The sequence below is a fragment of the Argentina anserina genome, chromosome 7, assembly GCF_933775445.1.
Source record: "Argentina anserina chromosome 7, drPotAnse1.1, whole genome shotgun sequence".
Lineage (NCBI taxonomy): Eukaryota > Viridiplantae > Streptophyta > Magnoliopsida > Rosales > Rosaceae > Argentina > Argentina anserina.
This window is the reverse complement of record NC_065878.1, coordinates 19,381,520-19,398,329: the sequence shown is the minus strand read 5'-3', so window position 1 is coordinate 19,398,329 and position 16,810 is coordinate 19,381,520. Positions and strand designations below refer to the sequence as shown.

Genomic DNA, 16,810 nt, shown 5'->3' with positions numbered 1-16,810 from the left:
AAACAGAGATGATCAAAGCTTTCTCTGTGTTAGAGGTAACTGTGTGAGAGTACTGGTAGTCAACTAGTGGTTCTGACTGTGTACTACACAAAAATCCCTGTTTGAATAACTTTTTTTCAGACTTGAACAACAAACTAAATTGCTTACACTATTGATATCATACTGGTGTATTATCCAGCCAGATATAGCTGAAAATTGATGAAGTTGTATTCACCTTCATCTAGCTATTTGAGATTCTGAAGTAGAAGAACACAGTACACGTTATAAACCCTAATTCCAGATTTCACATCTTTCCCAGATCTTAAGCCGATTCGATTATGACCTCATCAACATACATTGTATGTTTGATTGTAAGATCATAAATATACATATCTTATACAACTGATTTCAAATCAATGAGCTGAGAGACAAAATCAAGAAATTATAAGTGCATAAATCCATTAATTTCGACTTCAACTATGTGCTCATGATCACAATATCTCCAGCAAGTTGGCATGCTTGATTTCATTTCAAATGTTAGGCAAGAATAAAAGAAAACTAAATTAAAGCAGAAAAACTAAACTGATTGATGTCTCTCTCTTCTTCCAAATAAGAGGAACCTGAAGATCGATCAGCCATACAATTAGTGCACGCTCAGAAGTTGTACATGGTCATTTGACCTTGGGAGTTGGGTCACCAAGCCTGAGCTCAAGATCCAAATCTTCCATGGAGTCAGCCGCATCCATAAGTCCATTTACCTCCGTAGATTGGAGAAAGAATGGAAATGGTGCGCATGCTGAGCTCATAGCGGAAGCAATCTTAGGCCTTTTACAAGTGCTTTCCTCTTTCCCACAAGACCCAGCTAATTGTTTGTTTCCTCTAAAAACTGTATTAATCAACCCCACTGACAAGTCAGTTTCAACAAAATCCCCAACTTGATCACCGCCCAGCAGATTTATAATAGACTGATCTTCTTCTTCTGACGACCCCAGCACCATGATATTCTTTCCCAATAGATCAGCGGCTTTCGAATCTGACCAAGACGCAGCAGCGGCAGCAGTTGAACAAGAATTTGAAGAAGAATAAGGAGAGGTGAAAGCCCTAGGAGCTGAAAAAGGATAAGTCGCAACAAAGCCATGGCTATGATTTCTAAGGTGACGAGGGACATGATCTGTAACTAGTGAAGGACTAGCACTACTACTACTGTTGTGAAGACATTGCTTGAGTCTAGCTCTGTCTCTTCTGTGAACATTCATGTGACCCCCAAGAGCTTGAGCCGACCTGAACTCCCTCATACAAAAGCTGCAAGAATAAGACCTCGGCGGCCATACGCAGCCACCGCCACCAAGCGAGCCAGCTGCGTCTTCAGCGAAAGCCTTCTCCTCCCATGACGCGGATGAGCTACTCATGACTGAGCTCATCGACGACGACGACGAGTAGTAGTACTGCTTCAACATCAAATAAGGCTAGGTCTCTAAATAAATACTGGTTAGTAGTACTAATGAAACCTTGAAGAATCTAAGAGAAAGAGAAAAGGGTCAGCTGGAAAAGGTCTTTGGGTTTCTTAGCTTTTAGTTTCCAGTATTTTGGATCTTCCGGTGAAGCCACTCTCTTGGTGTTTTGCTCCCAGTTTGCTCTACAGTCATTGTTCTGCTTCTATTATATGTTTTTTGGCGATATATATATAGGAAGGGACCCGATGCGATTGGTCTCATATCAGAAACTGTCACGCATTTCGATCCACGTGCCTCAAACTACAAACCCTTTGTCCTTAATTAAATTCGAGAAAAATGGGGTAAGCGGTTTAGTGGTCGAATGCCTTTCTACCAAAGAAATGATCAGATACCTAGAGAGATGAACGTGATATTTACCTAGCCTTAGGTTGGAGGTTTATGCATTAATGCTGCTATTTTATTAGTTACACATGAAAAGGCTACGGATCAATGTATTGATCGAGGATCCTAGAAGAAGAATAGATGACACAATCTTGTGAGTTTGTAACCATGCCTTAATTTCCGTAAACCCATCGGTCATGGAAGATTGGAAGAGTGTTACAGACAATAAGACAAACACCTGTGAACTGGACGTGAATCAGGAAGACAAATTAATACATATTATTCATAGCTTAGTATATCTAATGAGGATAATTAGCATATGGTCCACTAGGTGTCATTTCTTGGTTCTTATTTCGGTTGGTTTGAAAATGTTTTTCGGTGCAAATTGTCCTAATCTTTAATTCCATTTTGTTTGAGCCCAATTTAATAAGAGGGTTAAATTCTAAGTAATTTAGCCAAAATGCCGATATATGCAACTTATATTATTTTTAATATTTTTATTTGACATGATCCACAGAATCCTATTGTATAAAGAAGATGTCTGCTAAGATCTCAAGTAATCATGAGTTGTCAAAATAGGCAAGGAAATACGAATTCTTGTTGTAATTAGAATCAAACTCTTTACGGATAGAATTCTATAATCTTTAAAGACAAATGGATCGTTGAAAACCCTAATCGGATCACTATATAAATGGGTGAAAAGCACAGAAGAACACATAACTCTCAACATATAAATCAACGTAATTGCTAAACAATACCCATTTGGCCAACTCTACTCTCAAGACCTATTCAAGACAACTTGTGAATAACTTCTAAACCACTAAAGATCTCACATCCCTAGCAACACCCGTCGAAACCGCTAAAGACCTCACGTCCTTAGAAAAAATTACCTACTTTACTTATTAAACCTTTGCTTACTCGCATCTCAGCAGTTAAGTATCGATACTGACTCGTAGCGAGATGCGAAAGAAGGCTTAGACAAACTAAGCGACCTCCACTACGGATCAAGCGAAGGAAAGTTCTCAACCTTCGTCACATTCGCCAACATTTGAAGTCAAGAACACGCAAATCACAGTCAACTCACCCATTCTGGTACGCCAGTACTGGCACGCCTATGCATCAGCTCATATTAGGGACGCTCTCCAACTGAGACCTTTCAAAAATCAACAAACATTTTGGCACGAGCCCAGCAGGACGTGGCAAAAGCGTTTTAGCACTAGTTCAAGATAAGTAGAATATGGGATATATATTAGTGGCCTCAGGTTTAGTGTCGGAAACATCCTTTAAAGGACTACAAGCCTCACACATCAAAGGATTGTAGATCTTGTCTCACGTATATGGAAGTAAAACAAAAGTTTGGACTCGAACACACGATCCAAGCTATGTCAAGTACTTGGACAAATCAAGATACTAGAGCCAATTCAGAATTTCCTCCTCTAAGGGACGGTATGCCCACAATGCCTGAATCACCCAGAGGCGGGCATACTACGTCTGATAGCTCAAACAACAGTTCTGACACCGAATCGCAGCAGAATACTCCTGGAAAAATACTAGCCAGACAACAGGTGCTCATCATTGACGATATGACCTTGAGCCAATATATAAAGGTTTTGGAGATAATGGGAAAAAAAGGGAGGAGTTAGAGGCGCCAGAGCTGCAGCCGCCAGACATATCAACTGGGAGATAGACAACACTAAGGTTGACGTGCAATATTACAGGTTGTTACAACTTAATGATAAGGTTGGCAACCTAGATGGTTATGTATGAGAACTCAACACCAAAGTTGTGAGATTGGATAATGTTGTGGGGAAACTCAACACTAAAGTTGGCGACCTAAGTGATTCCATGAAGACAATGAATTGACATGTGGATAAGAACCATTCCTAGTTGTCAAACAAAATCCACATAATGCAGAGTTCAATCTGGAGAAAGCCGCAAGCCTTGTGGATAAGAATAAAGGCATGAATAGTCAAGGACCTAATCAGAAAGGATCTTATGTTCCTCCTTATCAAAGGACCTGAACTGTTCCACCTACACAATCTGCATCTAACGAACAAGAAATCAGGTCTATGAATCGTAAATGTGAGGAACATGAGATAAGTTCTGCTATTACCTTTATGTATCAGCAATCTTCTGAAACCTCTATGGACTACCTTAAACGCCTGAAGATCCAACATGCTAAATGCAAGTCTACCCTGAGTGAGTCAGATGCTATAACGATTGCCAACAAAGGCTTGGAGCAGAGGCAACGAATGAAACATCACAGCATGGCGGATTTAATGAACAAGGTCGGAAGCTACAAGCTTTTACTCAATGAGTTAGATGAGAAAGCTAACGCCTCTAGGGGAACCTACGTCCCGGGAAAGAATAGACATATCAGCATTATACCTTGCGGTTAATCCATTCTTCTTGCAATATACACAGTACAACCCCATGACGAAGATGAGTACAACACTGATGCAGCTGCTCTTGAGCTAAGGGCACAAAATGTCAAGACTAAAGCTCTAAAGCTAGCGCGAGAGCCTTTCAAGCTTACTACTATGGCTTTCACCAAACCAGAGTTCGAGACCTACACATATAATGTTAACATGGAAGCTAAGATTCTTGAGATGTTAATTGTTGCAGGAAAGGTTACCATAGACTTTGGTCCTTATCTAACACCAGATAAGCTAAAAGGCACGAAGTACTGCAAATTCGACAAAATGTGGAACTATAACACCTCTGATTGTGTTAAGCTCAAGGATCAAATCCAGTAATGACTCAACAGTTCAAATATCGCAGTAGGGACTACAAGTACCGTGGCTTTGGTCGATGAGAACCCATTTCCACAAGTCAACTTTATTGAGTTGGCTTATGAGCCTCAACACGATGAGCAGGAGTTGGGAGTTATGGCAGAAGAAGGTTCAAGGCATGCATTTTACTCTTTCAGACCTACACTGGTAATGGACTTGTTGCAAGAACTGATAGACCTAGGGCTGGGCACGGGCCCGGCCCGGGCTTTTTTTTTTCAGGGCCCGGGCCCGACCCGGTTGTAGTGTGACGGGCCGGGTTTTTTTTCTAAAAAAATCAGGGCTCGGGTAAAAACCGGCCCGGGTCAATTAATTGCAAGGCCCAGGTAAAACCCGGACCGGTAACATCCGGGCCGAGCCCGCCCGGTTTTCCGGGCCTAACTCTGTTTTTGGCTAGTTGGCGGTGAATCGGCAGTGCGAGGCGACGACAATGGGAATCATGGGATTGGAATTAGTTAAGTTTAAGGTTATTTGGTTATGTTCCAGTGTCATTGTATCTATTCTATAAGTTTATGATCACTTACGAAAGTCAATTACATAATAACACCTAATGTCCCGGGTTTCCAGGTTTTTTTTTTTTAAGATTGGAAGGCCCGGGACCGGTCCGGACATAACAAAGCCCGGCCCATTTATCACATGACAACATATGAGCCCGGCAAAAAACCCGGCCCGGCGGTCCGGTCCGGGTTTTTTTTCTTCTTCGGGCTTTTTGCCCAGCCCTAGATAGACCAAGGAATGATAAAGGCTTCATTTAGTGAGTTCCCACTACCAAGTAAAGAGCGCAACCAAAACTATTGCATGTATCACAATGTATGGGATGAACACCCTACGTCAACCCGTTTGGACCTCAAAGTTTTTTAGTGCAGGATTGGATCTTGGAAGGGAAACTAACTTTCGCGTCGTATCCAGACAAAGAGTAAGACTCATCAAGCAGCAATTCTAACAACCTCATCTCTATGGTCTACATAGAAAAGGAAAAACAATCAGGAAGGAGGCCATTTGGGTCTCCTTACCTCTAAAGGTGATGAGAAACAAGGTAGTCTACCTCGAAAAAATAGGTAAACAAGTGTTGGATGTAGTACAGGTTGTAATATATTCACGGTGTCAGGAGGAATGTGGTCTAAAACCAAGCTATGAAGAACTGGAGGAAAAGGTACAACGAATGGAGGAGATGAAAGCAAAACTGTAGCAGTGCTATGGACCAATGAGCTCTCGTGGGGTGAATCATGTAGTAGGATGAGAGCAACTCATGGAACAAGTGCAACAAAACATTAGCTAGCTTTTCAGCTCCGTCTCCTCAATCAGACATTCTCACCAAACCTTATATACCTCATGCGTCACGATCCAATATCAAGGAGAACTGTTGGCTTAAAAAGCAGGGGTCAAAGACCATCGAGCTAAAACCTGCTAAAATCAAGAATATGCAACGAAAGTATGGCAATGCCAAGCATAATTTATATGATCTCAACAACAGTGTTATCAGCCCGGAACAGTTGGCAAAAACACCGGAAGAGCTTCAACAGGTCATGAAAACCAACAATGTGAGACCAATTACTGGTGCAAACAAGAAAGACTGTTCGCGGGAGAGAATCATTCTTCAAATGTTTGGATATGATAATGTACATGAACATAGAGTCTCAGCTTTAGATCGTATTGAACCACCAGAGCCATAAGTAATGGAAATAACGGTAGACACTAACACCGTGGAGCTGTCAAAGGAAGATTGGTGGCACAAAACATATCAGGAAAGCCTATGGAAGAGATACCGTGCAGTTGATCCAACGGTTAGACCTCTTAATGATGAATTAAAGTATCAATCCATGGTCGTGTATGGAAGATCGTTGTATCGAGAGAAGCCGCTACTTAATCAGATTAAACCATCTGGTTGGAATGTTCCTCCTCCTACATAACCTAATAGAGAGGGTATGTAGCGATATTAGAGCACTAAAAAAGGAAGGTATAAATGGCGACTGCTGAAATCTTAGGGGAGCACTTGCACTAGTATTTGGTCCAGTGGTTCATCATCAAGCTCGCCTACAAAGTCTACAGAAGCATTCGCCACAAGGAGAGTAATAAAAAGACTAGTATGTGGGAACCAAAGACTCATTAGTCTAAAGGAGAAGTGGCAATACTGGTTGTAACACCAGTGAATGAGGTTCAGGAAAAACCTGCGACCACCATGGTAAAACAAGAATAAAATAGCGGTGTTAGCACAACCATGACAAAAGTATTAGAAGCACTTTTCTTACACCTGAAGTATCAATTGCTGTAAAGATAGGCAAAAGAGATGCTAAAGAACTGGCAAACGTAGTGAAAGCTCTAGAAACATCACTAATGCTTCCTGAGATAGCAACACATGAAATTCTTACTACACAAGAGGTACTATGGGGCATCCTGTTTTTGAGCACCCTGGAAGAAAAGTCCTTAGCGGCGTTATTAGCCAAGCAGTTCGTGAAAAATGCTGAAAATGTCAATCTCTTAAATGAACCCGAATTGGGCTTGGAAGATGGGTCGGGGGATATGGATGTTCGAGATGGCTTAGATTGCAATATGGTGTTTGTTCTGCCAGCGAAATATGCAGTGCGAACACCAGTGCAGGCTTGCCCGGTGATTGAGATCAATGGACAGGTTGAACATGAATTGGATTTCGAGAAAGAAGAAATGGTGGACCCAAGGAACTCAGTTGAGTTTTCATTGGCTAAGATGTTCTTGATCTTCAATAAACCAACATTGTCTATGACACAACATATGAGACTTTTATACATCACAACTGAAGCAGCAGGAGTCAATGTGAGCAAAATATTTGTGGATTCCAGCGTTGTAATGAACATTGACCATGAGAACAGTTTCTCTAATTGGACTTAATAAAGCAGCCATCCAACCAACATCCTTAACTGTTAAGAACTTTGCAGAAACTACCACTCGAACCATGGGATTGTTTTTCTTAATGATCAAGATAAGACTTAATAATGTTTTTCTTAAACCGCCTTGGTTGAAAAGACATAACAGTTGGGTAGTGAAACAACGATATTAGTGCATGTAATTAATTGCGCATTTTTCGATATTGACATGATATTTTCAAAATTGAATCAGAAACCGACAATTTTTATGAATTAGGTTTCACTTTGGGCTTAACTTGAACAATTTTTTCTTCCTTAAAGGAAAAAGAACCAAGCTCAGTGGTCTTTCTTGAATACCTCATTCAAAAATAAAAAGCCAATCTCTGAGGCTTTGAAAATAAATAAACCTATTGTAGAATTTAAAGGTTTGTTTAACATTATTATATGAGTCTAGTGCTGAGTTGAAAGATTTTTGAGGCACACTGGCTCATTTCAGCCTCAGCAAGGAGTGTGATTCTCCTCAAGGCCTTCATCCAACGTTGCTTGCAGCAGGCTCTCATTTTGTTCCAACGCCTGGATGTCTGCATTAAGCTTCTCCCTGGTTTTACTTAGGCTTTCATCCCATAAAGACTTCCTAGTTGACGACTGGTCTTACTCAGTCGTGCCTTGGTGACCTTCAAAGCACATTTCTTTCTGGAAGCATAGGCTTCAAATTCTTCGTGAGCCACGGCCTGAGTTTCTTAGACATTCGCTGCCTCAGTATACTTCTGCCATATTGAGGGATATGCCTTCAGGGTAGCCCACAAGCTGGTGATTTTTTCTAGCACCTTAGCATTCTTAAGATCGTCACCACCTAAAATGCAAAGAAAGTCTCTAGTAGCCACTGCTCGAGGATCATTTATGGCAATTGCCAGTAATGATGGTCGCAGTAATCAAGGTTGGATCATCGGTGGAACTCGTGGGGATAGTTACATTTACCAACTATAGAAGGTTATTCGCTGGATTTGTTGAGCTTAGGGAGAAGGCAATGTTCAGGTTGTTTGTAGCAATTTGTGGCAAGAGGGTTGTAGTAGGTTGTATTATATTTGATCTAAGGAAGCCATGCTGCATCAATAAATTCAAGAGTTGTTAGCAAATTGATTAAGGTTGATAATAAATCAATGCAAATGGAGGTGCTTACCGCTACTGACTCAATGGTTAGGTTCATTGCTGGTGGTGATGCTTTGGCTAGGGGTCATTGACAAGGCAGAGGTCAGTGGGTGCCTCGACGATTTCATTTAGCACCCTGTCAGCTTTTGCGGGGCAAGGGCTTCTATTCGCCTCGTCTTTTTCGTTGTTTCCAACAACAGGGTCTTCTTCGTGAAGAACTTGAGGGGGGGGCATTCACCGTCTCGACAACGTCAGGACTGGAGGGGATCTCTATGGGTACCTTTGTTTGGTCTGCAGAAAGAGCATTGCTGGTGCTCATAGCCATTTTAGGAGCCTTACTAGATGCGGCAGGTTGCTTGCTAGTATAAGGCATTGGAGTGGCGAGGTTGCCACCAGTAGTTATCACGGTGAGTGGTGCATCTGTGAAAGGATTAAAGATATGAGCCACACCTACGACCACCTGTTTGAATTGACGGAGATCCGCCTACATTTGGGGGTATGTGTTTGGAACAGGCTCATCATCTGCAGAATGGCTAGGGGTTGGGCATCGGATCTCCTCTTTATCAGCTGTATATCAGCAAGAATTAAAGGAATTGGAATAAGATTGATCCAAGAAAACATAGGGGGAGTGAATTCATTCTTACCCTCTCTCCCTCTCTTTCCTCTTCTTCTTCCTCTTTAGGTTCCTTGACGTCAGGGTGTGTAGCTTTCTTCGCCGCATGGGAGGCATTTCCTTTTGAGGCAGTTTGTTTTCTTTTTGTGGTCGCAGAAGCTTCGGGTGCTTTCGCCACTCTTTCTACTCCAGAAACCTTATTGAGGAAGATTGTGCGCTGCGAATGATCTAATATTAGCAAAAAATTTAGCAATACATGATAAACTTAAAGGAATGAAAAACATCTACATACCTTGTATTTTTTACAGCATGAGCCTTCATACGCTTAGGAAGTTGGCTCGCGCTTGCCTTGCTCTTGGCAATCACAGTCAGAAAAGCCTTGTCAAGAGCATGAGTGAACAGAGAGACCGTGAAAGGCTTCCTCTGGCTCTATTGCAGTCATGGGCCAATAAAGGTTCATCCACCAATGATTATACTCCTTGGAAGCAGCATTCATGGGCACTATGGCATCAATTTCGAGCACCTCAACCATGTCTGTGGCGTCTAGGGGCTTGAAGGGATCCTTTTTGCTTTCTTGATCTGTAGGGTATAATGGCGTGCGCATGGAACACAACAAGTTATGGATTTTCTTTAGAGGGAGAGGCACTTGCTGCCTAAGATCGAATTGCATGGCAAAATATTTTGGAGCATACACCTCAAACCAGTCTATAGTTCAAGCGGCAGAGGTCTGAACAAGAAATGCAAGTGGCAAAGCTAAAGGCAGCTCCTTCGTTCCTTTTAACTAGGAAGAAACCCTTTTTAATTGATAAGGGTTAGGTCCTTGCAAGCAGTATGGATACCTTCTCGAGGCACTCACTCCTACTCAGGCTTGAGAAGATTCTAAGGCATTCAAGATAGGAGTTTGTGACTAAAGTCTTATTATGCGCATAGGCTAACCCCAAAGGCTTGTTTTATGTGAGGGTTTGAATAGCGGAAAATTTAGGGAAATAAAACTACGCCGATAGGCTTAAGATCCAAATTGGACTACCGACTCCAGGCATATTCAGTCGCAAGTAAACGAATTTATGCATACCTCGATATAGAGCAGCGAGTACTAATTAACTGAGCAATTGAGGTGATGGGATAGTTGTACAAAGCTACCGCTAATCCGTTAAGACACTTTAGTGGTTGTTCCCAGAGATGCATATCATGTATTTCATTAGCCATAGCTCCAGAAAGGAAATTCCTCCAGCATTAGTTGTATCGTGCTTGTAATGAGCAACCCAGGGAGAATAGCTATATGGAAAAGGATGCGCAAGGTTTGGTAGATGCTTAAGCTCAAGACGAGTTTTAAAGGTATAATCGCTTGGTTGATAGATAGCCCCACATATTCTCAGACCAAGAAGCATCATCATATCAAGAAGAATGACACTTACTGGCCAAAAGGTAAGTTGAAGGCGTTCGTCGAGCAATCCCAGAAACAAGTCGTTGTTGCCGCTAGTGTGTGATTAGTTCCTTTGTCGAGGGAAAAGCAGATTTCCAGGGCATCAAAGATCTCAACCTGGTTCCAAATGTGCTTATCATGAGCTTTCCTTTCATGGTACCATTCGATCTTATTTGAGGACGGAATTAGCCATTTTCCAAGCCACGCTGGATCATGAGTCAGAGACCACACCTCAATTTCAGTGCCTTCAGTGGGTAGTGACTAGCGAGGCCTAAAGTGGAGGATGATGAGCGACATGATGGTAGAATTTTGACAACTCTTTCGGAACATTTCTCACAAATGGCCCCAAACTGCATGAACCATCTTCATAGAGTTTCAGATTCGATTGTCGATCAAGACCGCTTGTTTGAAGGCGTTCGTAGTCGCCTTCAGCGAGGAGGGTTTTGAAGTCAGTAACATTTTTCTCATAGGGGCCAAGGATTTTCTCTTGGTTAGCCATAGCAGCAATTTGATCAAAGTTCGGAGATTGAAAGAAAATTTGAAATTAGGTTGCTGAGAGAGAATTTGGGGATTTTCAATCACAATAGTAAATATTTGAGGTTTTATTATAAACGAAAGGAAATGAAGAGACATCATTGCCAAAAGTTTCGCTAATTAGATCCATTTACGTGAGGGGTTAAACCTCTTCAATCACAACAGTCACATACCTTCGCCTGATTTTAAGACTTGGGGGCAATGTTTGAGCCCAATTTAACAAAAGGTTAAATTCTAAATGATTTAGCCCAAAGACCGATACATGCGGCCCAAACTATTTTTACTATTTTTATTTAACATGATCCACCAAAATCCTATTTGCATAAGGAACTTGTTCACTAAGATCGCAAGTAATCATGAGTTGTCAAAGTCGGCAAGGAAGTGAGAATTCTTGTTGTAATCAAAATCAAACTCTCTACGGATAGAAATCTATAATCCTTAAAAACGAATGAATAGCCGAAAACCCTAATCGGATCATTATGTAAATGGGTGAAGAGCACAAAAGAACACACGACTCTCAACATACAAATGAACACAACTGCTAAACAAGACCCCTCGGGCAAACCTTACTCTCAAGACCTTTTCGAGGCAACTTGTGAATAACTTCCAAACCGCTAAAGACCACAAGTCCTTTGCAACAACCGCTGAAACAGCTAAATACCTCACGCCCTTAGCAAGATTGCCCAATTACTTATTAAATCTCTACTTACTCGCATCTCAGCGGTTAAATATCGATAGCGACTCGTAGGGAGACGCAAAATAAAGCTTGGACAGACTAGGTGACCTCCACGACGAATCAAGCGAAGGAAAATTCTTAACCTTCATCACATTCACCGACATTAGAAGTTAAGACAGTGCAAATCACAGTCAACTCACTCATTCTCGTACGCAAGTATTGGCACTCCTATGCATCAGCTCATATTGAGGACGTTCTCCAACTGAGACTCTCAGAAGCGACGAACACATTTCTTCATAGTACGTAGCTTTGTATTATTAATCTTATAATCTCAAATTGTGAATATATAGTTAACTTCAAACGCAAATGTGTTACTGTTAACTTTTAAACGAAGTGTGAGATGCATGACATCATTCATATCTCACGCTTGGTTAGACAACAAGACGCTACTAGCTAGATTAAGCAAGTTAAGTTATAAGCCAATCTGCCGAGTATCAAATTAATACTAGTCAATTTTATAGGATATTGCTTTAGCAATATAAAACAGTATAACTATTATGCACCCGATCGAGTTTAGCTAGTAACTCATGCATGCAACGTAGTACAAGTTAGTTGGTGAGCCACATTATTCATTCTCGATCTAGCACTGACTTGATCTGCCCCAACTCAGTTTTGGCTATTAGATCTATTACCATGCATGCTTAATTAAGGTATCACATATCCACATCTAATTCTCTAGCTCATGCATGAAATAAAATCAAAGTTCGTAGAGATTATTAATCCGAATTTTTGAAGACGCTGATACTTTCAGTAGAGTACGTAGTCTCCGTAATTTGATTGATCCGATCCTCTGAAGTTTTCTTGTTATTGCATCCCACCATCGGTTGAGAACGTGTTTCAGAATCTTTGAAATTCTCCTACCATATACATATCACGCCAAAGGTAACAAGCAAGTCAACAATTTAGACATTTTCTAATTTTTACTTTACACGCGTTTAACTAGCTAGCTACTTCATCACAAGTGAGATCAGAGTAAGACTTTTAATCTTTACTCATACAAGCTAGCCAAGTTATACTAGGAAAAATCTTCATGAGTTGCTTTTTCATGAGATCGAGTTAAGTAGATAGAAGAAGAGAAAAGGTCAAAGATAGATCTTCTTCGATACTTACATGATTATTATAAAACTAAGCTCAGTAATACCAGTAAGATACCTGGCCTATAAAACTACATTACCCAAACTATTGATCAACTTACTTAATTACTAGGTTTTGTCAGATATATGTTCTTATAATGTGGCAGTTAGCTAGGTGCTGAGTAAGTGTCAATCCCAAACATCTACCTGCGCTGTATTGAATCTTTATGCAGCATCAATTCGTGATCGAGGAGCTCATCCCAAGGTATATATTGTCCTGGAAACTGAATAGTATAAAGAAAATGATGATGCTGCATGCAGGAGCCTTTGAACAGCTTAGTTTCTCCAGTTAAACAGAAGATCTGGCGCTTCAAATTTATTTATGCTTATCTATAATTAAAAGTACGTAGACAAGCTACCTGCCACCAATGGCCCAATTAATGTATTGGGTGGAGTAGTCACGTAATAATGTACTATATTTGTTAATTAATTAATAATAATTACATTTAGATCGAAGAACAGGCCGGTTTGAGTGGTGAGTGGTCAATTTAACTACTCTGTTTATTTAGAACGTAGAACTTAGAACCCGATCGATCAACTTGTCCAATCTTCAGGCTCGAACTGTTCAGGCTGTGGTGGGCATATGAACAGAATGCTTTTGATTCTTTCCAGATAGGGATTTATAAATAAATACAACAAGAAACATTCGGCAACATGCTTAACATACTTTTGATGACAACTTCAGTTTTAACTTATGTATAACTACTAAGGAGTAAGGAATGGTTTTTTAAGTTAACCAAGAAAAAAAAAGGAGTAAGGAATGGTAAGGAGTAAGGACAGTGGCGGATTTAGGCTAGTCTTGCAAGGGCTTAAGCCCTGGTGGGATATTTGTAAAACATAAATTAACCTACCATACCTACTTGCATTCATTAGTTAGGCTTGATTATGTTAATTCAGGAGTGCTAGATTCAACTCTCCCTAAAAGTATTTTATTTTGTTCTTGTTCAGTCCCTCTTAGTCTTACCGATTAGAACTTGGGCATGTAATGAAGTTTATCTTGTTTGTTGTTTTGCATCTGGTTTTGGTTTTTAGTTTTAGATTACATTATTGTTCTTGTGGTGTTGCAGTACTTTGATAACAAAATGAAGTTTCGCTTGACTAAAAAACATTGTCACCTGCTAATAAGATTTGAATGTCGGTCACTTTTCCATTGTTTATTGACTAAATGAAAATTTCATCAACTCAAAAAATCATACCGTAAGGCCTATAGACTCAAAAATACACTATATTCTTTTTTATCTAATAGACTTTTTTTGAAGCCCGGATAGCCATTTCATCCTGGATCCGCCACTGAGTAAGGAATGTCTTGGCATGGGATAAGTTGCTTTAGTTTTTTTTTGTAGTTGCTTAAAATTAAATAACCCAGGGATATAGATTATAAATTTGAACGAGACAATCTGATCCCAAGCAACTTGATTCCATTTCAGGACTAGGCCAGAAGTTTTATGTTTTCAAATGCTTTAATTTCTCTGAGTTTGGTCAAGAATGCATCATTCTCTAAAAGCCTAAACAAGGAGCATAACATATGCTGATAAATCTATTTATTAAAACATTAATTGACCAGTGAAGCAGTGAATCGAAGACTATTTATACATGTTAAGCTAGCTTTCTTTTTCTATATATATATATAACTACTGATAAGATTGTCTTCTACTCGATCATAGGGTTAACGTTACCTATAATGTTTTCATTATCAACTTGAAGAACAAGAAATTGAAATAAAAGACGTTATTGGTGTGATACTTATGACTTGATAAGAAAACAACAAGGAAGTGACTTTAAAATAAAACTTTTGATTATAATTACGTAATTATTAAGAAATTTAGTTTGATGATTTAATCTTAGTTGCCGACTGAAAGATGTAAAATCCAGATATAATTAAGATATTAGACATGCATGAGATGACACTTGATGACTGCATCAAAGTTTAATTAAGCATACACTGATTGTTCTAGCATATAAATCAAACTGTGAGTACGACTTACATATTCTAATTAAGTTGGAGCATCTTCAGCAGATTTTATGTTATAATCTTTAAGCTATTTTAGAGAGTATATTTAGTCTTTTACGAAAATTAATGGCGGCACTAAACTCTCTACTATAATTTTGTTTTAATTTTGAGATATCTCACTCGAAAAATTTATTTAGCGAGATAGTTTAAAGTTAAAACATTTGAATTTAAAACATTTCTTATATAGAATTATTTATAATTTATAAAGAAATTAAAAATACTTTTTCGGCATATAATAAATACTTTAAATTCAAATAAAACTAAAATAAAGAGAACTGATGTAGACATATTTCTAATTGGCTAGCCAAAATGACTTTTAAGTTATTTTTGTTGAAATTTAACTAAAATATGACTAGCATTGTTAACGATGCTCTTAATCTAGAACATTTTGATCTTTTACCTTGATGGAAAGTATTGTATGAGATATTATGATCTTCATAATCTAAGGACTGCATTCATATGGTCCGATCAGGGAGCTTGTTCTGGAATCAGGTGTAGACCGACTTATAATTGATGTAGTTCTAATTTTAGCCTCTTTTGTAATTTAAGTAGAATTAGAATCTGGCATTAACATGTTTCAGATGTTGATGACGGATTAAAAATTCAGAAATGAAAAGGATATAAACAGGTTGGTGGTTTGTATTTTTCGGTTACAACAGGGTGTAGTTTGTTACAAGTTAGATGCCAACGAAACAAAGGGAGGATAAGGGTAAGTGGGTAACCATTTTGGATGCGAGCACATGAACTCCTGCTTTATATAACTTCACGCAACTTGAATAATAAAGCCTTCTGAATCAGGCACTCATCGATCGTCTCATCTTGAGCAAATGAGCAGTACTAAAGTTGAGGTGGAATGGGCTTGGACAGTTGGATTTAAATAGTGGAAGGTGATTTGGGCTGGACAGCCGGACTATTTCCTATTTAAGAGGAGGCAGGTATTTGCATAGAAATTATATGGGACGTCGGGTTCAATTCACCATGCGTGCATGCTCATATTGCAGAACCAATTCAACAAGGGCGATATCGAGCCTCAACTCCCTCAAGTACCACAACACACTGATGCTATTTGCAGGTATCATTGCGGAAACAAGGTTGGCTTTTGGACGTACTGTGGTATGATTTCAATATTCCGGCTAAAAATTGAATATGCATGGAAGGATGCATGCATTTATATCAGAAGAGGAGAAATTTGCAGCAGTACGTCAATTCTAAACCTGCATTTTTATAGAAGCATATCTACGTCTTTTTGGGGTCATTGATATCGAACCAATTCTCATTTCAGTACGAAATCCTCTTTGAGAGGCTCCATTTTTATGAGGTAAAACCTATTCATTTGCCCCATTTTCGAACTTAACAAAGTGGTCGACTGATTATGCAATTTTTGTCTCGAGCATGCGCAAGCATTGCTAGCTACCTATGTTATCAAACAACACGTTTGTTTTGATGTTTGTGATCCTTTGCCCGTAATTCTATGTATGGAGCTCGAATGGTCGATGTAGTTACAACGATCGATCTAATCAGTGTCCTGCAATTTTAATTCAAATTCAGATTGCAAGTATATATAAAACTTATTTATTGTTTATGTGGAGACACGCGTTTGCTCCTTAAATCGATCAGTGTCTTTATCAAAGCATACAAATGTTTAAAGTATATAACTTTCTCCCACTAATTATTCCAGTTGTTGGGTTCGTCCGAGACTCCGACCTATATACCAACACTGATCGATGTTAACAAAGAAAAATGGAGCTTTCTCTGTTCATCCTTTTCA

General features: G+C 39.5%; 1 protein-coding gene across 1 annotated transcript; it reads right to left on the bottom strand.

Annotated features, from left to right (window-relative positions):
* Positions 1-427: 427 nt before the first annotated feature.
* LOC126802851 (probable transcriptional regulator RABBIT EARS) lies at positions 428-1,596 on the bottom strand. The gene has a single exon (XM_050530560.1). The coding sequence runs from the start codon at positions 1,434-1,436 to the stop codon at positions 651-653; it is 786 nt and encodes a 261-aa protein (XP_050386517.1). The 5' UTR covers positions 1,437-1,596; the 3' UTR covers positions 428-650.
* Between the last annotated feature and the right edge of the window lie 15,214 nt (positions 1,597-16,810).

Excerpts from the sequence above, each read along its gene's own strand:
- LOC126802851 (XM_050530560.1), bottom strand. The coding sequence starts at position 1,436 with ATGTTGAAGCAGTACTACTACTCGTCGTCGTCGTCGATGAGCTCAGTC.